Genomic DNA, 20,835 nt, shown 5'->3' with positions numbered 1-20,835 from the left:
ATGGAGAGAGCACACACATCAGCAATCCATAGACACATGTATAGAGCACCATTGTTAATTCTTCCAGCATCTTGTGATCTCATCTCTACTGCTTAGACGTCTACTCTCAGGATATTCACCATATTGTTTAAATCCATCAATATAATATGGCTGTAATATTGTTTTTCTCAGAATGAAGAGCAGAAATGATCATTGCTTCACTCGCGGTGACCCTGACCTAAAGGATGGCCAAAGATGGTTAACCAGTCAGCCCTCTACATAAGGAAGACATTGCAACGGCCTGCAGGTAATGAGGGGGCAGATACTTACCATGTATTGTCTGTTACATTGGGGCCATGGTCTCCTGTTATTGATGTGTCTTACTTGTGTCCTAAAATCTGAAATTGGTTTGACACAGTGGATTATGGACAGGATCTGAGCGGTCCCATAAAAGTCTGTGACCAATTCTGATTAATCAGATATTATTTCTGTGAGAGGAGTGTTCAGTACCCATCGTGGGGTCATACAGGGGCACATGTGTTGTCATATTTACTTCTGGTGGGAGGAGGAGGATTTTTTTCCCCTGCAAACAGGAACCGCAATGGGAACGGAATTTGCCCCCAGCTATGCTAATATGTCCCTGTCCATTTTAGGGATTAGAACCTTGTATTATGGCTGTTGTGAACAATAGAAAGAATTGTGGAGATGGGTAGATAGATGACTTCTTTCTGACATGGGAGGGTGCGAAGTTACGGGCTAAATGAGAACAACCTTAGTTTATTAGTACATTAGTGCAATAGATATGAATTTCCAGGTTTAACTAGTTTCAAACTTAATTAAGGATGAGCAACAAAACGTTTCTTTAGGAGACAGGTTGGAAGTTTCATTCATTGTGAAAGGTAACTTTAGTTCTTTGTTGGGTAAAGGGTTAGAGTTATAGTTCCAGAGAATTAACTTGTATGTGGAAAGGAATTGGTGAGGGAGGTCATCAGCTAAAGGGGGCATACGGGCAGGGCAGAGATATAACGCATAGGCAATCAGGGGTGTAGAACACTAAGAACCAAAAGGCTGTAAAGAAAAAACAATGAGAAGGGAGATGATTGAACCGAGTTTATTGCAACAACACTATTGTGGCCAACATGCTGGATGCTATTAACCAGATATTATTATCCATAAAGGGATGTGATCCCATGGGTCGTCGGTGGGGGGAGATCCCATGGGTCGTCGGTGGGGGGAGATCCCATGGGTCGTCGGTGGGGGGAGATCCAATAGGTCGTAAGTGTGTGTGTGGGGAGGTGATCACATAGATTGTCAGTGGGGGGGATCATATATATTGTGGGGTGGGGGGGCATATAGGGTGTCAGTGAGAGGAGAAGAGTCTGAAGAGGATAGAGGAGTCTGTAAGGTACATGTAATATACAGTGGACAGAGGATTCTGAAGTAGGGGACTATTGAGTCTGGAGGGAAAATAGAAGGCTAGAGGGTTCAGACGACTGAGGAGTCTAAAGAGGGCAAAGAAGTCTTTGTGGGGGAGGAAACTGGTGTCTTTACAGTCAAAAACAGAGTGGAGAAAGATAGAGGGGTCTGAAGGAGGAGACAGAGGAGTCTGGAGGATGACCAGGAGTCTGTTAAACCTTTTGCTTACTTAGCTGTTAACATTTTTATAGACATAAATATTGTGCAAAGAAAAGTAAAACTGGTAGGTCCTTGGCACACCCTGGTCAACGGGCCCCTGGGGTCATACTGCCCCAAGGTTTTATGGTTTCATAAGCCAATGAAGTTATTCTCTGAGCCGTATATATACCACCCAACACTATAAGAGGAGTGAACAGGTGGGGACCCCGGTCCTTGTAGAAGACGCCCAGGACCCCTTCTTGTTGCTGTTTTCTTTGGGGACTTTTTGCTTTTGTTTGACATTTTCTTTTTCTCAGGGTAAAGGAAGATCCTGGGCTCCAGTAACCAAACGCACAATGTCCCTGAACTCCTCCGCCAACGATACGAACCCTCCAGTCCAATTCATCTTCCCAGACATCTCGCAGTTCACTGTGCCGATCACCATATGCCTCCTGACGCTTCTCATCTGCCTGGTGGGCCTGGTCGGTAACGGCATTACTATTTACCTCTTCTGTTTCCGCATCAAGCTGAACCAGTCGACGGTCTACATCCTGAATCTGGCTGTGGCGGATTCCATCTTTGTTTTTGGCTGCTGCCTGGTGTCCCTCTACTTGTTGTGTGTGTATAACCGAGTTCCGACCTCTCGGCAGAATGACATCATATTCTCGGGGTTTGGAGAATTCCTGAACAGTTTTGGGTTTAACTCGAGCCTGTTCTTTCTGGCCGCTCTCAGCATTGAACGCTGTCTCTCTGTCTGCTTTCCCATTTGGTACAAATGTCGTCGGCCGGAGCACTTGTCGGCCATATTGTGTGGGGTTATATGGATTGTGTCAATCCTGATAACTGTACTAGAAAGGTTCCTCATCCCTGAACACAGGTCGACTGTCTACGCCATCATATCGGTCCTGTTCCTGATCGTGACCCTGTCCATGCTTGGCGCCAGCATGATCCTCCTTATAGAAATCCAGAAAACCTCAATCCAGGTCCGGCCGATAAAGCTGTACATAGTTGTGGTCAGTGCGGTGGTCACCTTCCTTATCTCTCTGGTACCGGCCACCATGGTCAGACTCCTGTTCTTCTTCTCCTTCATCCCTACAGGGAAAATAAAGGTCCTCAGCTACATTATGATTTCCTTGTGTTCTGCCATCAACTCTACAGTTAACCCCTACATCTACATCATTGTGGGGCGATGGAAGAAGAACGCCCCTGCCACAAAGGCTCTCGAGTCAGTCTTCAAGGAAGAAGATGGAAGGTCAACAGACGGCATCGACTCCATGGTGACTCAACACACTGACACTGAACCCAAAACTGAGGGTAGTTGAGGGTGAGAGACCCGAGACTTGTAACTACTGCACCTTACTATCACTTACTCTATTAGTAATAGTCCCATCTGGAAATGTATAAGATCGAAGAAGATGAATAGACTGCGCATGCACAAGAGCAAATTATTCTTCAGGATCAGTAATGTAATGTATGTACACAGTGACCCACCAGCAGAATAGTGAGTGCAGCTCTGGTGTATAATACAGGATCAGTAATGTAATGTATGTAAACAGTGACCCCACCAGCAGAATAGTGAGTGCAGCTCTGGGGTATAATACAGGATCAGTAATGTATGTACACAGTGACCCCACCAGCAGAATGGTGAGTGCAGCTCTGGGGTATAATACAGGATCAGTAATGTAATGTATGTACACAGTGACCCCACCAGCAGAATAGTGAGTGCAGCTCTGGGGTATAATACAGGATCAGTAATGTAATGTATGTACACAGTGACCCCACCAGCAGAATACTGAGTGCAGCTCTGGAGTGGTGATCCAATTAGTTTTGGGTGTGGTCCTGCTGTGTGAGGCTGTGCGAGGCTGCTGCTCCTGAGCTCCAGGCAAGCAAGATCTGCCCCTGGGCTTGCTCTCTCCTCCCCAGGGAGGGAGCAGGTTTTCAGGCATGAGCGAGCCAAGGAGAGTCCCAACTCCTGCCCCCCGAACCAGGTCCGTGGGGGGCAGAGGAATCCAGCGACCAACAGAGGGAATACCATCAGAGGTCCCAGGGCTGAGGCGTTCTACTAGGAGGTGCAGCGATGCTTCTCCAGCCGCCCCTGAACCTGAGGTAACAAAGGGTAGCCGCAAGGCTACAGCAAGTTGTGGAACTACAAGTGCCAGAAGTTCTGGAACAACTGTGGAAACCAGCCAGGAAAATCTGTGCAGTGACACTCCTCCTGGAGCAAGGCTGTCTGCCCATGAAGGTGTGGAGGAAGATTGGGGGGTGCAGCGGTCCCAAGAGACGGGGCAGACCTATGGCCTCCGGATTGCTGCAAGCCTCTGTGGGTATGAGGAAGCCAGAAACCAGCTGTACAAGCTCCAGGAGGAGGTATGTGCTGTAAAAGCATTGATGGACACTGCTGCTAAGCAGCAAAAGGCTGAGCTAACAGCGAAAATGAAATGTCTGAAAGCTGACATCAAAAAGATTGTGAAAAAGAGAACTTTTATTTTGGAGAACAGTGGGCCGTTTAAAGAGAAACTTCAGAATGATGATCGTTTTGCTCAAACAGAGAGAGAAAGGCAGAGAAGGCTGAGAGGGCTCCAGCCAGAGAGCCGGGTGGAGGAGGAAGGAGACGCTGCGGAGGTACGTGATGTTGAGCCGAATCCACCCGGGGGTCCCCAACAACAGACCCCATACAGTGGGCTCCCTGCAGGGCAAGCGGCATTGTCATCTAGCCGCGGTTCGGGGGATGAAAGCAACACCAGTTACCAGGGAGGGGCGCTGATGGCCCAGATCCAGCTCCTGGAGTCACCAGGGCGCCTCCAGGACTTCGTATTCGGAGATGAGTTACCAGAGGAGGCGCCTGGGAGAAAGACCAAGGTAAAGACCACCAAGCTTCAGGAGCAGGTAACATTTGTATATTCCCCCCTCCCTGTGCCCCCCGAACTGGCCTCAGGGTCAGCTCACTGTGTGAACCCCATATCTCAGCCCAGCCTGAGTTCTGTTGTGGACTCAGTGCAGGAGAATGGGGAGAGTATGGAGTCTAGTATGGCGGTAAGCTCCATCTCTGTTTGCAGTAGCAGAGGTGGAGCAGGTGAGGAACCGGCCGTAAGGTCGGACAGTGATATTGGCCCAGTGGCGGGCAGTGGCAGGAGAGGTGGCCCAGCGGTGGGCAGTGACGTTAAAGGCACTGGTACATCAGCTCGCTCCCTGACGGGAGGGGGGAGCGGGTGTGTGCCGGTATCAGCTGCGGGAGCTCCGGTGGCGCTTGGCGCTGGCGCTGCTGTTCCTTTGGGGCAGCGGTGTCATCGTCGGGATGCTGCCGGGGCTAAGATGCCTTCGCCTCCCAAGAGAAAGACTGGACTTAAACCTTTATTTTGTATTGGTGTTGCTGGACCAGATCGTGCGGAGGAGTCTAGTACTGATGAGGCAGAGGGTACCAGCAGAAATAGGGCAGGGGCTGCCTCTAAACAGTCCAGGCAGGCTGTTCGGTCCTTTCTAAAGGGACCAGTGGCCTGTCCTGTGGAGGTGGCTCCGGTCCTGGTACCCAATGACGCTGATGGTACAAAATCTCTTTCTGTCCCAGAACACACCGGTCCACCCAGTGTGAATGGGGGAATTAATGTTGGGGGGAAGGCAGGAGTGAATGTGGGGAGGAATCTGTCTGGGGCTTTGGAGGGTGGTCGGGGCAGTGTGACATGTGGTATTGGTGTAGGTATGGATTATGTGGAGGAGGGTGGTGAAGGGGCACAGACTAGTGGTGGGAGCATAGGGCCTGGTCCAGTTGCACCCCCAGCGGCTGCAGCACCTGTACGCAGCTATGCAAATGTCGCCGCTGGGGGAAGTGGGGTGCTTTCCTCGTCCTCGGGCCCTGGGGATGGTGACTTGCATCGACGTGTCCTGCAGGCCTTAAAGAGAGGGGAGAGAACAATCAATGTAGAGGGTAGGGAGGTTGATCTGTCTTTCTTGATAGAAAGGCATGGCCTTGCAGCCTTCCGAGAGGAAAGGGGTAGGGAAACTGTGTGGTCTCTCCCAACAGCCGGGCCGGGTGGTGTCCGAAGGAATGTGGTCCGTCTGAGGTGGAGAGGCAGTGATACATGTCCCCCAAGATCTAAAGTTGTTGAGCTCCTGCTGAGGATGAGCTTCAAGGCAGCCGACATCTTTGCCTTGATACATCCCTTTGGTACCCCTGAATTCGATATCAGCTTTGTTCGGCCGGAGGGGCTTGAGCTTTTTTGGTCGAACTATGAGCTGGTAAAGGATGAGCCCGGCTGGCGAGACTTTGCCATTCAGGTGGTGTCTCGCCAAAATAACGTCAAGAGAGTGACCGTTTTAACCCGTAACGAATCACTCTCTTGTATTGACATCATGACGTGGCTTGGCCGGTATGGAGAGGTGGTGGAAGTCCCAAAAAAGAACAGGGACGAATATGGCATCTGGTCAGGGGCTTGGACCTTTATGGTCAAACTTAGGTATTCAGGAAACACCGTTACCCATATACCATCTGCCACCTTCCTAGGAAGGGATCGAATCCAGGTCTTCTACCAGGGTCAGCCTAAGCTCTGTCACAGGTGCGGTGACCCCACACATTTCAGTGCTAGGTGTACAGTGATGAAGTGCTCATTGTGTGGGGAAATAGGCCATCTCGCTGCATCCTGTGTGGAGATTAGGTGTCACCTGTGTGGTGACTTAGGTCACCCATTCAGTCGCTGCCCTCGTTCCTTTGCCAACGCAGTTGTTACCCCGGTGGAGAAAGGTCGTGAGGAGGAATCTACTGGGGGGGCAGCTGGCGGGGGTGAAGGAGTAAAAGAGCCAGGGAGGAAAAGTAAGCAAAAGACGCCAGCCCAACTGAGGCGTCGGGATAAGCGCCAAAGGGAGAGGGAGATGGGGGAGTCTCAGGAGCCTCGCGCAACTGTGGTGACCTCTGATCTCATCCCTGAGGCCAATCTTACTGCTGAGGCTCTGAGGGACAGTGATCTGGATGAGGAGATTTGGAGGATTCGGAAAGAAGAAGGTGCCATCTCTTCACTGTCCTCCCATGGTGAGAGCGCGGATGAGGATAGTGGGAGATGGGTGGAGCACAAGCGGGGTACTAAAAAGAATAAGAAAAGGGGAGATGTAAGATCTTCTCCCACCCCCCAGATGCCAAAGGAGGGTACAACCATCCTCCCTCTGATTGGTCTCTCAAACCGGTTCCAAACCCTCCAAGATGTTTCCTCCTCAGAGGTGCAGGAGGCGCAGGGTGAGGTTCTGGTTGGTGCGATGACGGAGGGGCCTGCAGGGGACGTCGAATCCTCTCTCCCTGGGGAACGTATTTCCTTTGGGGGGAGGATCTGCCCAGAGTCGGGGGACGAGGAAAATGTAAATAAAGGGGACATGGATACATCCGTTTCACTAAAGAGAGGTAAACCATCGTCAGATGAGGAAGGTGGCGGGCAGGATGGAAAGGATAGTGGGAAAAAGAAAGCCGTCTAACTCAATCACCCATGATGGCGGCACCCTCTCCGTTGACGCTGGCTTCCATTAATGTAGCCAGCATTAAGTCAGATACGGCTAGATTTGCGGCCTATGATTATTTTGCCCACGTTAATGCTGATATTTTCTTTTTGCAGGAGACCAGGCTAACAGACATGTCATCTATATTTAAAGCCAGAAGGGAATGGAGGAATGGGCCCTCCTACTGGTCTCTTGCGGCCGAGCCGTATAGCGGGGTGGCGGTACTTTTTGCCGCACCGGTAGAATGCCGACGGGTTATTGAGTTAGAAATGGGGAGGTGCCTGATTCTAGATGTCCTCATGAAGGGACAAGAACTTCGCCTTATTAACATCTATGGTCCACAGTCCAAGTGGGATCGGAAGTGTCTCTTTATGAGGATCAAGCCCTATCTTTTTACAAGTCGGCAGGTGGTCTTTGGAGGGGACTTCAATGCTGTCACGAGGCCCCAGGATAGGGGAGGTTCCAGAGACAAGCTGACTTATGATAGCGTCGCCCTGAATAGTATAGCTAGTGAGGCTCGCCTGGTGGATGTTCACATCCGGCATACACCAGGCCACGCGGGATTCACCTATCATAGGGGTAGTTGTAGGTCCAGGATAGACAGGTTTTATTTAAAGGAGGAAGCCGTCTCTTCAGCGGTGTCCGTTGTTGAGGTGGAGTTCTCCGACCACTGTTTAATTTTGTTTTCTCTGAATGTTACAGAGACCCCCCGGATGGGTAGAGGCTACTGGAAGCTCAATTCGTCTCTCTTGGAAGAAGCGGAAATAAGACAGTCCTTTGAGGATTTTCTTCAGAGCCAGGTACCATTGCTGGGCCTTTGTAGCAGTAAGTCAGAGTGGTGGGAGATGTTCAAAAAAAGGGTTGCGAGATTCTTCCGCCAGCTCTCGAGCCTCAGGAGTCTGGACAGGTATCGCCTGTACCAGGGCCTGAGGAAGAAACTTGAACGTCTTGTCTCGACTGGAGGTAGTCGTGATGATATCTCCAGAGTGAAAGCCTTGCTACTGAGGTGCCAGTATGATAGACACGCATCTTTGGTTTTTGAGAGGGATTACGGGAAGTACCGCTCGCCCGACCCTTACAGAAACTGTAAGATGTCAGTGAATAGTAAAATCGTCTCAGGACTGATTGATAGTACAGGATCCCTGAAAAGGTCCAGATCGGGGATCCTGGAGGTCGTCAGATCCTTTTACTCGCACCTCTTGGGGAGGAAGGATCTAGATCGGGATAAGGCCTCAGCTTTCTTGACTGAAACCGTCCCTGAACCAGGGGTAGACCCCTCTCTTGACGTTTTGACAGAGATGATCCAAGAAGAGGAAGTCAGGGTGGCTATTGATGGTCTTGCCCTCAAGAAGTCACCCGGTCCAGATGGCTTAACATCTGAGTTTTATAAGACCTTTAAGGACACTTTGGTACCCCTCTTGACTGAGGTATTTAATGAGTGTCTCTCCTCGGGCACTCTGCCGAGGTCAATGAGGAGGTCAGCCTTGATCATCTTGTCAAAGGGTAAAGACCCGACCCGCATTGAGAATTGGCGTCCCATAGCGCTTCTCAGTGTGGACAGAAAGATTCTGGCAAAAGTGCTGTTTAATCGGCTGGTGAAGTTTGCGCCCCAGCTCCTTTCGGGGGCCCAGCATTGCTCTGTTCCAGGCCGCAGTACCTTTAGTGCTGTGCTCGGTGTCCGGGAGGCTGTGGAGCAGGGTAGGGCAGGTCACTGGAAGGGGTACTTGCTGTCCTTGGATCAGGCAAAAGCGTTTGATCGGGTTAACCACGAGTACCTCTGGTCTGTTCTTCTGAGATATGGCCTGCCGGGGGGGTTTGTTGATTGGCTTAAGACCTTGTATGCAGGGGCAGAGAGTTTCCCGCTTGTGAATGGTTGGATTGGCCGCTCTTTTGAGGTTGGGTCTGGTGTCCGTCAGGGTTGCCCTTTGAGCCCACTGTTGTATGTGTTTGCAATTGATCCTTTCCTTAGGAGGATTGATTGTGGACTGTTGGCAGGGGTGAGAATGGACCCTGCGGTGCCGGATTCCACTCTGAGGGTGGTAGCGTACGCCGATGATGTCACCATATTCGTCTCCTCGCAAGAGGAGGTGCAGTGTGTGATGTCAGAGGTGGAGCGCTACTCAGAGGCATCTGGGTCCAAGATCAACCAGGGAAAGTGTGAGAGTCTCTGGCTGGGAGGTGGAGATCCTGGATTTGATCTCCCGGACACCCTTCCAGAGCCCCAGGAGTTTGCAAAAGTTCTCGGCATTGAATTTGGCCAAGGGGATTACCCCAAACAAAACTGGGACAGCAGGCTTAAGATCGCCGCTCAGAAGGTGGATCAGTGGAAGGGTTGGTCTTTGACCCTCAGGGAAAGGGTTAACCTGATCAAAACATTCCTGCTCCCTTTGCTGATATATCTGGGCAGTGTTTGCATTTTGCCAGAGCCTCTCTGGACTCGGGTCTACAGTGTGTTCTTCCAGCTGTTATGGGGGAATAGACTGAACCTAGTCAAGAGGGAGGTTACTTACCGTACGAGGAGACAAGGGGGGTTGTGTATGGTCAACCCCGTGGTGTTCCTGGTGAATACCTTTCTTAAGACCAACATTGCAAACCTCTGGAAAGAGAGGGCTCCTCCGTGGGTATTCTCCTGTAGGGGATGGTTTCGGCCTTTCTTCCAGGAATGGGAGACAGGAGGGCAAGTGAAGGATCTCCGCACACCACACGGGCATCTTCCGGCTTATGCTACCCTGGTTCTGAAGGTCATTCGTCGGTGGGGTTTGGGGATGTGGGAGATTAGGACACTGTCGAGGAAATTCCTTGACAATAGGGTCCTGTCATCCCATTTCCGAAAACCGCTGGCGCTCAAGGATTGCCCAAGCCGGGATCTGGAGGTTGGTTTGGGCCTATTGAATTCCATCAGGATCCCCTTGAAGTTTTGGGACTTGGCTTGGCGCTGCTTCCATGGGAAACTGTATGTGAGGGACAATCTGAAGTGCAGGAGCTCTGAGGATCGGGGATGTCCCCGGGAGGAGTGTGGAGGCATGCTGGAAAGCATGGAGCATTTTCTGCTTCATTGTCCCTTTAATACAGAGGTTTACAACAGGGTGGGCGCTTCCATCGGGTGGCCCAGGTTGGCCCGTCTCTCCTATGCGGAATGGGCCTATGGAGCATTCAGAAACCTTGGTGGCTGGGACCGGAGCACTTTATTCCTAGTCAGCATAGTGGTCAGGTACCACACGTGGAGTGCACGGTGTTTAGTGTCGACGCAGCGTAAAATCCTCCCTGTGGATGAGGTGGTTAGGGGCACACTCGGTGACCTGGTGAAGGTGCGCTCTCTGGAGTACGAGAGGCTGGGGGCTGGTAGGGCCTCTTGTCTTTGGAGGGGCTTTGCCTATAAGGTTCCTTAGCCTGCGTCTCCTCTCCTGGTGGTGGGCTGATGCTGGCACATTAGTCTTTTGTTTTGTGCTGTAGAGATACTGGATTATAGGGCTTGCAGGCGCTGAACTTGGGCTTTCGGGCTGTGTGTGGGGCTGAGAAGTCTCATTATTGTTGGGTTTAGTATGTTATATATTTTTTTTCAAAAGTTTGCGTATTTGTGTCTATTATATGTTTGTATAAATTGTATATACTGTATATTATATATGTTTTGTTTGCACCTGGGGTTCGGGTTTAGTGATAGGTTGGGTGGTGGGTAAAAGGGGGGAGGGGGCTTCTGTGGGACTTTGTGGGGACTTTTATATATATATAAAAAATCCTGGGCTGGTTCATGGACGTCCGTGATCATGTACTGGGGGCATGGGATGCGGGACCAGCTCAGGGCCAAAAAAAAAAAAAAAAAAAAAAAAAAAAAAAAAAAATATTATATGTATTGTTTAGTTGTAGGTTATTATTTTGTATCGTGTCTTGTTTAGTTTTAGTTTATTTGTGTAATGATGTCTTGTTTAGTTGGTGTTGGGTTGAGTAGAATTGTGTCTGTGGTATTAGGTTGTGCACAATGCAACTGGGCCAGGGGGTTCACATTTAGTTATTTATATAGGTGTATTGTATATAGTAGTGTATATAGGTGTGTTTATAGGTATAGTATATAGTGGTGTATTGTATATAGATGTGTTTATAAGTGTATTGTATATAGTAGTATATATAGGTTTGTAGTGTATATAGTTTATTAATATGTTTAGCTAAATAGTTTATATTGTGTATATATTGTATATAGGTATATAGGTTGTATGTGTGGAAGAATGAGTGTGGGGATGGACCGGTGCTTTATGTTATGGTTTCTTTTTCTATTGTTTTGTTCTGGTCAGATATGGTGTGTTATTTCTGTATTTATTTATTGTTATGTTTAAAATTTTAATAAAAGAAATACAGGATGTAACTGAGGATCAGTAATGTATGTACACAGTGACCCCACCAGCAGAATAGTGAGTGCAGCTCTGGGGTATAATACAGGATGTAACTGAGGATCAGTAATGTATGTACACAGTGACCCCACCAGCAGAATAGTGAGTGCAGCTCTGGGGTATAATACAGGATGTAACTAAGGATCAGTAATGTATGTACACAGTGACCCCACCAGCAGAATAGTGAGTGCAGCTCTGGGGTATAATGCAGGTTGTATGGATCATCTGTTTTACCAGTCATAGAGGGGCCAGTCTTAAAGCTTTATTAGGTTCAGTGAATACATTCCCTTGATCGTGGTCCAGGACACAATGTTGGATGATATGTCTGCACTGTGAGGGCGGGTTCAGACTATGGAATTTTCGCTGATAAATTCCGTGGAATTCCGTTGCCTGTACGCGCTCACGGCTGCGTGCCTTTCCGTCGGCTCCATAGACACCATTCTATGGGCCGTCTGATTCTGCATTCCGCCAAAAGAGTTGTCATGTCAATTCTTTCGGTGGATAGCAGAATCAGCCGGCCCATAGAATGGTGTGAGCGAGTACAGGCAGGGCCGGACTGGGACTGAAAATCGGCCCTGGCATTTCAGAGCACACAGGCCCACTTACCGTACGGGGTCGTCTATGCATCATCTAGCCGACAAACATTATAGACTCTTAGCTCCAGCACCATCATCACCTCTATACAAACTCCCCATCTATATTGTTCCACGCTGTTACAGCGCCCACGTTATGCCCCCTGTAGTATTTAGAGCCAGGTTCCCTCTATGTAATAGAAAGGCTTCCTGTGGTCTAGTGGTCTAAGGAGCAGAATGGTGGGTGTAGTAGTGGTCTGGGGACATAATGATGGGTGTAGTAGTGGTCTAAGGAGCAGAATGGTGGGTGTAGTAGTGGTCTAAGGAGCAGAAGGGTGGGTGTAGTAGTGGTCTGGGGACATAATGATGGGTGTAGTAGTGGTCTAAGGAGCAGAAGGGTGGGTGTAGTAGTGGTCTGGGGACATAATGATGGGTGTAGTAGTGGTCTAAGGAGCAGAATGGTGGGTGTAGTAGTGGTCTGGGGGTATAATGGTGGGTGTAGTAGTGGTCTGGGGGCATAATGGTGGGTGTAGTAGTGGTCTAAGGAGCAGAATGGTGGGTGTAGTAGTGGTCTAAGGAGCAGAATGGTGGGTGTAGTAGTGGTCTGGGGGCATAATGGTGGGTGTAGTAGTGGTCTGGGGGCATAATGGTGGGTGTAGTAGTGGTCTGGGGGCATAATGGTGGGTGTAGTAGTGGTCTGGGGCATAATGGTGGGTGTAGTAGTGGTCTAAGGAGCACAATGGTGGGTGTAGTAGTGGTCTAAGGAGCAGAATGGTGGGTGTAGTAGTGGTCTGGGGGCATAATGGTGAGTGTAGTAGTGTCTGGGGGCATAATGGTGGGTGTAGTAGTGGTCTGGGGGCATAATGGTGGGTGTAGTAGTGGTCTAAGGAGCATAATGGTGGGTGTAGTAGTGGTCTGGGGGCATAATGGTGGGTGTAGTAGTGGTCTGGGGACATAATGGTGGGTGTAGTAGTGGTCTGGGGGTATAATGGTGGGTGTAGTAGTGGTCTGGGGGCATAATGGTGGGTGTAGTAGTGGTCTGGGGGCATAATGATGGGTGTAGTAGTGGTCTAAGGAGCAGAATGGTGGGTGTAGTAGTGGTCTGGGGGCATAATGGTGGGTGTAGTAGTGGTCTAAGGAGCAGAATGGTGAGTGTAGTAGTGGTCTGGGGGCATAATGATGGGTGTAGTAGTGGTCTAAGGAGCAGAATGGTGGGTGTAGTAGTGGTCTGGGGGCATAATGGTGGGTGTAGTCGTGGTCTGGGGCATAATGGTGGGTGTAGTAGTGGTCTAAGGAGCAGAATGGTGGGTGTAGTAGTGGTCTGGGGGCATAATGGTGGGTGTAGTAGTGGTCTGGGGGCATAATGATGGGTGTAGTAGTGGTCTGGGGGCATAATGATGGGTGTAGTAGTGGTCTGGGGACATAATGGTGGGTGTAGTAGTGGTGTGGGGGCATAATGATGGGTGTAGTAGTGGTCTGGGGACATAATGGTGGGTGTAGTAGTGGTGTGGGGGCATAATGGTGGGTGTAGTAGTGGTCTAAGGAGCATAATGGTGGGTGTAGTAGTGGTCTAAGGAGCATAATGGTGGGTGTAGTAGTGGTCTGGGGCCATAATGGTGGGTGTAGTAGTGGTCTGGGGGCATAATGGTGGGTGTAGTAGTGGTCTGGGGGCATAATGGTGGGTGTAGTAGTGGTCTGGGGGCATAATGGTGGGTGTAGTAGTGGTCTGGGGGTATAATGGTGGGTGTAGTAGTGGTCTGGGGGCATAATGGTGGGTGTAGTAGTGGTCTGGGGGCATAATGGTGGGTGTAGTAGTGGTCTGGGGGCATAATGGTGGGTGTAGTAGTGGTCTGGGGGCATAATGGTGGGTGTAGTAGTGGTCTGGGGGCATAATGGTGGGTGTAGTAGTGGTCTGGGGACATAATGGTGGGTGTAGTAGTGGTGTGGGGGCATAATGGTTGGTGTAGTAGTGGTCTAAGGAGCATAATGGTGGGTGTAGTAGTGGTCTAAGGAGCATAATGGTGGGTGTAGTAGTGGTCTGGGGCCATAATGGTGGGTGTAGTAGTGGTCTGGGGGCATAATGGTGGGTGTAGTAGTGGTCTGGGGGCATAATGGTGGGTGTAGTAGTGGTCTGGGGGCATAATGGTGGGTGTAGTAGTGGTCTGGGAGCATAAGGGTGGGTGTAGTAGTGGTCTGGGGACATAATGGTGGGTGTAGTAGTGGTCTGGGGACATAATGGTGGGTGTAGTAGTGGTCTGGGGGCATAATGGTGGGTGTAGTAGTGGTCTGGGGACATAATGGTGGGTGTAGTAGTGGTCTGGGGACATAATGGTGGGTGTAGTAGTGGTGTGGGGGCATAATGGTTGGTGTAGTAGTGGTCTGGGGCCATAATGGTGGGTGTAGTAGTGGTCTGGGGCCATAATGGTGGGTGTAGTAGTGGTCTGGGGCCATAATGGTGGGTGTAGTAGTGGTCTAAGGAGCATAATGGTGGGTGTAGTAGTGGTCTAAGGAGCATAATGGTGGGTGTAGTAGTGGTCTAAGGAGCATAATGGTGGGTGTAGTAGTGGTCTGGGAGCATAAGGGTGGGTGTAGTAGTGGTCTGGGGGCATAATGGTGGGTGTAGTAGTGGTCTGGGGGCATAATGGTGGGTGTAGTAGTGGTCTGGGGGCATAATGGTGGGTGTAGTAGTGGTCTGGGGGCATAATGGTGGGTGTAGTAGTGGTCTGGGGGCATAATGGTGGGTGTAGTAGTGGTCTGGGGGCATAATGGTGGGTGTAGTAGTGGTCTGGGGGCATAATGGTGGGTGTAGTAGTGGTCTGGGGGCATAATGGTGGGTGTAGTAGTGGTCTGGGAGCATAATGGTGGGTGTAGTAGTGGTCTGGGGGCATAATGGTGGGTGTAGTAGTGATTTAGTCAGAACCCATACATAACACCCCCCCCAGGGCCTCCATTACTCACACACTCTGCTGCTGATGGTTCCTCCCCTGTCCCAACGACTGCTGCTGCTGCTGCTGACAGGGGAGGAGAGTCACTCACAGGCGCTGCCCCTGGCTCCGGGCCTTCAGTGAGGGAGGTCACGTGATCTCTGCAGGGGAGGTCACGTGATCTCTGCAGGGGAGGTCATGTGATCTCTGCAGGGGAGGTCATGTGATCTCTGCAGGACCCAGAACTTACATGTAAATGAGCCGGCCCAGCCAATGCCTGCTCGTTCTGCATGCCAGTGACAGGGGCAGCAGGGGGCGGGGCTTCCCGGGACAGGAAGAAGAGGAGGCCGCACCGCACTGTGAGTGAGAAGACAGCCTGTAACCTCCTGATGCTGCAGGGCTCTGTGATTGGCTGGGCAGCATCAGGAGGTTACAGGAGTTGGGGGAGGAAGTAGCCGGGTATGGAGGGGTCCGGACCGGCCCACGGAGGCCCTTCTGGCTTTTGCCACAAATGCCCTATGGCCAGTCCGGGCCTGAGTACAGGTGATGGAATTCCGCAGTCTGAACCCGCCCTGACACTGTACAGGCTATAGATGGGCTCAGAAAGAGGGACATTTGGCCTTCTCTCTATATCTCACTTGGCACGGGTCGGTGTCCATGGATACGGTTATTATGTTTAGCTTTATAATTATTAGATTATATTAATTATCACCTATAAAACTGGATGAACCAGGTGGCCTCCATATAGCGGGGAGGCTGCTCATCATTACTGGTTGTAATAAATCTCCTAATCCCCCACTGCACGGATGAGGGTAAGGGGTCTCTCCCCCCCATTACCCACAAATCTCATAAATGGTTAAATCCTCCATCAGCTCTGCAGCTTCCATTATCTGCAATGGCGTATCCATTATCTTTCACTTACCCGTATATGTGGTCAACTTCACGATGACATCTTCAAACCACAACAAACCTCCCATCCATAGTGCCCCTATATAGTGATACTCAGTGTGCCCCCAAACAGTAGTCTCCCCGAAATGTGATTTGCTTCAGAGAAATCCATAGAAGAGCCGAGAATCCTGTCAAGCAGATGTATGGAGGGGGAGGTGGACATTTCAGGGCTTTGAAGGCTCTGCACACTTTCCATGGAGCAGATTGTCCTTTGTGCCCAGTACCACCAGTGTAGGGAGCCATAAAACCAGTTGGGAGGAGCAGGGACTCCTGTCTGTACGGTGCAGGAAGCCAGTGGTGTCTTCGGCAGACTCGCGGTCAGTAGACTTGTTGGGCCATGGACCTCGTTCTTTGCCTTGTTAAACATTTCTGCTTGTTGGATGTAAGGCGACAATGCCAACGGAGAGTCTGTCCTGGCAGATTGTACATGGGAGCAGGTACAGAGTCTCTAATAGCAGGGACACCAGTCAACCTATGTAAAGGGACATGGACTCCTATCAGAGACAGCTATCTTCTCATAGTCTGCTACAAGGACACAGTTGCTGTCGGTTACATCTGTACATAGAGGAACAGGGACTTCTTTGCTGTATCACCACCTAAGACCTCGCACGTGCTGGGCCAAATGTCCCACGACTAGTGATGAGCGAATACTGTTTGATCGAATAGATATTCGATTGAATAGTAAGGTATTCAATCTATAGAATATTACCGAATAGGTCGCCAAATATTCAATAAATATTCGATAAGCGTATAAATCCCCCAGCTTCCGGTTTTTACCTCCAACTGGTCAAGTAGATGTTTTTTAATAATCAAATACTTGTTCCCATAGACTTTAATGGGATCGAATATTCGGGAGATATTCGTACGAACATCGAATTTTTGAATATTTCACAATTCGCTCATCACTACCCACAACTTAACCAACTAGTGTGGGCTGAGCCCAAAGCAGTCATTCAGTGATCAGGGATTCCCCCCCGAGGGGGGGAGCACAGATAGACGTCCTGGGGATGATGGGGGTGATACATATTGTGTGCTCTGGTGAAGCGGATGATGGAGGTGATACATATTGTGTGCTCTGGTGAAGCGGATGATGGGAGTGATACATATTGTGTGCTCTGGTGAAGCGGATGATGGAGGTGATACATATTGTGTGCTCTGGTGAAGCGGATGATGGAGGTGATACATATTGTGTGCTCTGGTGAAGCGGATGATGGAGGTGATACATAGTGTGTGCTCTGGTGAAGCGGATGATGGAGGTGATACATAGTGTGTGCTCTGGTGAAGCGGATGATGGGAGTGATACATATTGTGTGCTCTGGTGAAGCGGATGATGGGAGTGATACATATTGTGTGCTCTGGTGAAGCGGATGATGGGAGTGATACATATTGTGTGCTCTGGTGAAGCGGATGATTGAGGTGATACATAGTGTGTGCTCTGGTGAAGCGGATGATGGGAGTGATACATATTGTGTGCTCTGGTGAAGCGGATGATGGAGGTGATACATAGTGTGTGCTCTGGTGAAGCGGATGATGGGAGTGATACATATTGTGTGCTCTGGTGAAGCGGATGATGGAGGTGATACATAGTGTGTGCTCTGGTGAAGCGGATGATGGGAGTGATACATATTGTGTGCTCTGGTGAGTTTCTGGTGAAGCGGATGATGGGAGTGTTTACAAGTCATTTGCACGTCGCCCTCTGGGCACTTTTATGTATATGAGACTGAAGTATATATGGAAGACCAGAACCTGTTCTACAAGCTGCACATAATCCAGGACTGATTCCCCCGCCCTCCCCAGGAAAATGAGCTGTATTCGGATAGTGATGGGTGAACTTTGGGTTCGATAATGTTCATCTGAACCAGAAAGCTTGGCAAATGACTCCCGGCATCCCTGGGAGTTGCACTGCTGTACTTCACATGAACTGAGGCTCCACCTATCATCAGTCAGACAATTTTGTTTGGTAAGATATATTACAGTGTGTCTTATATTAATCCGTGCTGTTATCCGTGATTTACTTGTATGTAAAATTTGTTTAACATTTAGTGATAATTTTGGGCCTAAGATCGGCGAGTTTTCTTTCCATTGACTTGAATGGTAGATCTCCCTGGGGATGTAAGAGAAGGCATTAGTTTAGTTTTTGTTCAGAAGTCTAGTTTTAGAGAAAATGAGTTAGTGTGAGAGAAGTGGAGCTAGGTTCCAGGAACCAGGTAGTGTAGACTAGTGAGGTTCCAATGAATGAGTTATCTAGTATTACACAAAAAGAGTTCCAGACAGGGGTGTAACTACCACTATAGCAGCCATAGCGGCTGCTATGGGGCCCGCTGCATCAGGGGGCCCATGGCCTGCTCCTGCAATACACTGGGCCCCCTTAGCCGTTATCATTTGCAGCACCGGGTGGCCCTGCTGGTCTCCTGGGTTTTGCAAATGTCCCTTTAACTGCAAGCACTCCTGACCAGAGCTAGCAGTTATGTAGTTATGACTTCACTTGACCGTTTAGTGGTCAGTCGGGGGGGGGGGGGGGCAATCAAAAGTTTGCTATGGGGCCCAGCCATTTCTAGTTACGCCCCTGGTTCCAGAGCTATCCATGTCTGGCTAGAACAACTTTGGTGGAATGAAATAGATAGGGGATCTCCTTATCCACACAGAGGGGCAATCGGAGGAGTCAAAAGAAGGAATTTCTAGAACCGCTAAGTAAAGTCAGCAGTCAGCTCAGTGCACAGGCCGAGACTGCTGCAAGTTGCTAGAATTCCTGAAGGGGTCACCCAGATGGCTAGCTTACCTGGATTTGGGACCTACATTCCTGATCATGTGTCACGCAGTGCCCACAGAATAGACAAGGCGGACGTTCATCTCCAAGGAGATTTTTCATCGCCACTCCCAAGGTACTCAAAGTCCATCTTGTTGAGAACCTTTGGGTCTGGATAAACCCCCTTCCCACGAGTGACTACACTGCGCCAAGCTAAAGCCAAGTCCTATACAGTCAAACCTAACAGCATCCAGCTGCAACTTAACCTTAACAACCTACTTAAATATACCCAAGGTCACCCCTGTCCAAGGGATCTCAGAGAACAAGATCTCAGTTGTATCTTGTACCGTATACACTTGTATTCATGAGTTGCATAACTTGTACTGCACTACAAAGTTTTCTTCAGTAAAGATTTTAATTGGTTAAGTGACTTGGACTCAGTGCTCATTAGCCTGTGACACTCTGCACAACACAACCCCTACAAAACAAGAGATGCCATGTCAGTGTATCTAGGGGTGGGCAACCTACCACCCTTGGTCACCATGACAAGGGCCCCAGTGGTACTTTAACAACCAGCCCAGCCACATAACACCTGGGACCACTGGGTTTCTGAAGTCTCATAGTTGTTCAGGCTGAACACAGCTCAAATACCACCATAAAGAGACCTACAGTGTAACTGCAAGGACCTCCCGATGATGTCAGCAAAGGTTCTGCAGATAGCCTGTACACCGAGGAGGAGGAAGAGGAAATGATGAGGGTGGGGGGGAGCAGTCTATGTGAGATAGAACCCTGAGCAGCAGTCTAATAGAGAGGGGGCACAGAGAGCTGTAAAGGGAGGGCATGGGGGTCAATAGGAAGATTAGGGAAAGGTTGTCCTGCTTACCCCTGATGGGTTCCCAATCTGCATACACTATATACAGCACTCAATCTGCAGTGTGACTCCATTCACTCACATTAGCTGAAATACAGCCCGATACAAGGGATTGCGACCTGATAGTTGTTGCCGCTGTGACTGCGGGTCCCACATTTAATTGGCCTGGGGTCACGCCTAAAACTAGCTCAATAACCCAATGATCTCTCTATATAAGTGTGTGCAGTCAGGAGGAGGAGGAGAGCCTCCACATTGGGCTGTTTCTGTGTATTTGAAGGGACGGAGATACATCCTGGCGGAGTCACCTATAAAAACATTGCTTTGTATATTCTATAAGTGGGTGTTTGGTTTCTCCCATTCATTACTACCCACGATCAGTACCATCCAGAGAAAACTAGATCAGTGCTGCAGTGTCCTACTACTACAGGCTCCTGTGGGAATCGGTTGTCAGACATTCACTATTTTCATGTGATTTGATGATGAATTATTGATGTGTATTTTTTTATACTGTTCTTGTGTGATTTATACTGATTCATACAGTTGTTGTGCTATGAACTTTATTATTGGCTGTGGGTGAGGGAGTCCATTCATCTACACCACGTCATAGCTTAACATGGAGAACATTCTAGGTGGTGAGAGGAACCTTCTGTAGACCAGGCAGGTAGGGGCTAGTTCACATACAATAGTCTAGGCTTTCCTGAGATGACATCTGCTGTGCTATGAGACCTCTCCTTTGGAAAGGGCCTATATATAGGCTATTAGTTTTATGCTGCCCGAATCATGGGCGTCCGAAGCCATGAATAATATATTTCTTCCTATATGCATGAAGGAAACCCGGTTTTATGCTGCCAGTGTTTAAAGGGGAACTCCGGGTAGAGGTAAAAAAAAAAATGAAACTTCTGCAGAAGCATATAACAATACTTACCTGTCTATCCCAGTTTTGAAACTACCAAAAATCCATTTGTTTTGGGGGATTTTGTTCTGTTTTGTGTTTCTGTACTTCCTGGTTGAGCAGATGTACTCAGTACTACAGGTTCCAGAATGCAATGCTTTCCCTCAGCTGTCCATCACAGTCCCCCACCCTGCCTATTCCCCGCCCAAAGCTCTTGCAGAACATCTAGGCTGTGTTCACACATTGCAGTTTCATTGTGTTACTGAATTATTTGCAGTAATTTATCATTTCATTGTGGTCCCACCCCCACAGCACACTGTATTCTCTACCTGTAACACCACACAGCACGCTGTATTCTCTACCTGTAACACCACACAGCACGCTGTATTCTCTACCTGTAACACCACACAGCACTGTATTCTCTACCTGTAA

The 20,835-nt window shown here is 49.4% G+C and overlaps 1 protein-coding gene across 5 annotated transcripts in view; it reads left to right on the top strand.

Moving 5' to 3' along the window:
• LOC138801669 (mas-related G-protein coupled receptor member H-like) overlaps positions 1–20,835 on the top strand; it is a 566,124-nt gene that overhangs the window by 573 nt on the left and 544,716 nt on the right. For 3 of the 5 annotated variants that reach the window (XR_011364644.1, XM_069984721.1, XM_069984722.1), the window contains exon 2: positions 172–286. Coding sequence is in view for 2 of the 5 variants with exons in the window: in XM_069984719.1 (XP_069840820.1) it covers positions 1,950–2,915 (966 nt within the window). In the remaining 3 variants the exon portion in view is untranslated. Of the gene's footprint in view, positions 1–171; positions 287–1,910; positions 3,294–20,835 lie in introns of those variants that run through there. The other 2 variants (XM_069984719.1, XM_069984720.1) reach the window with 2 other exon arrangements.

The sequence above is a fragment of the Dendropsophus ebraccatus genome, chromosome 9 (assembly GCF_027789765.1).
Source record: "Dendropsophus ebraccatus isolate aDenEbr1 chromosome 9, aDenEbr1.pat, whole genome shotgun sequence".
Taxonomy (NCBI): Eukaryota; Metazoa; Chordata; class Amphibia; order Anura; family Hylidae; genus Dendropsophus; species Dendropsophus ebraccatus.
The sequence above is the reverse complement of the archived record's forward strand: the minus strand, read 5'-3'. Positions and strand labels throughout refer to the sequence as shown.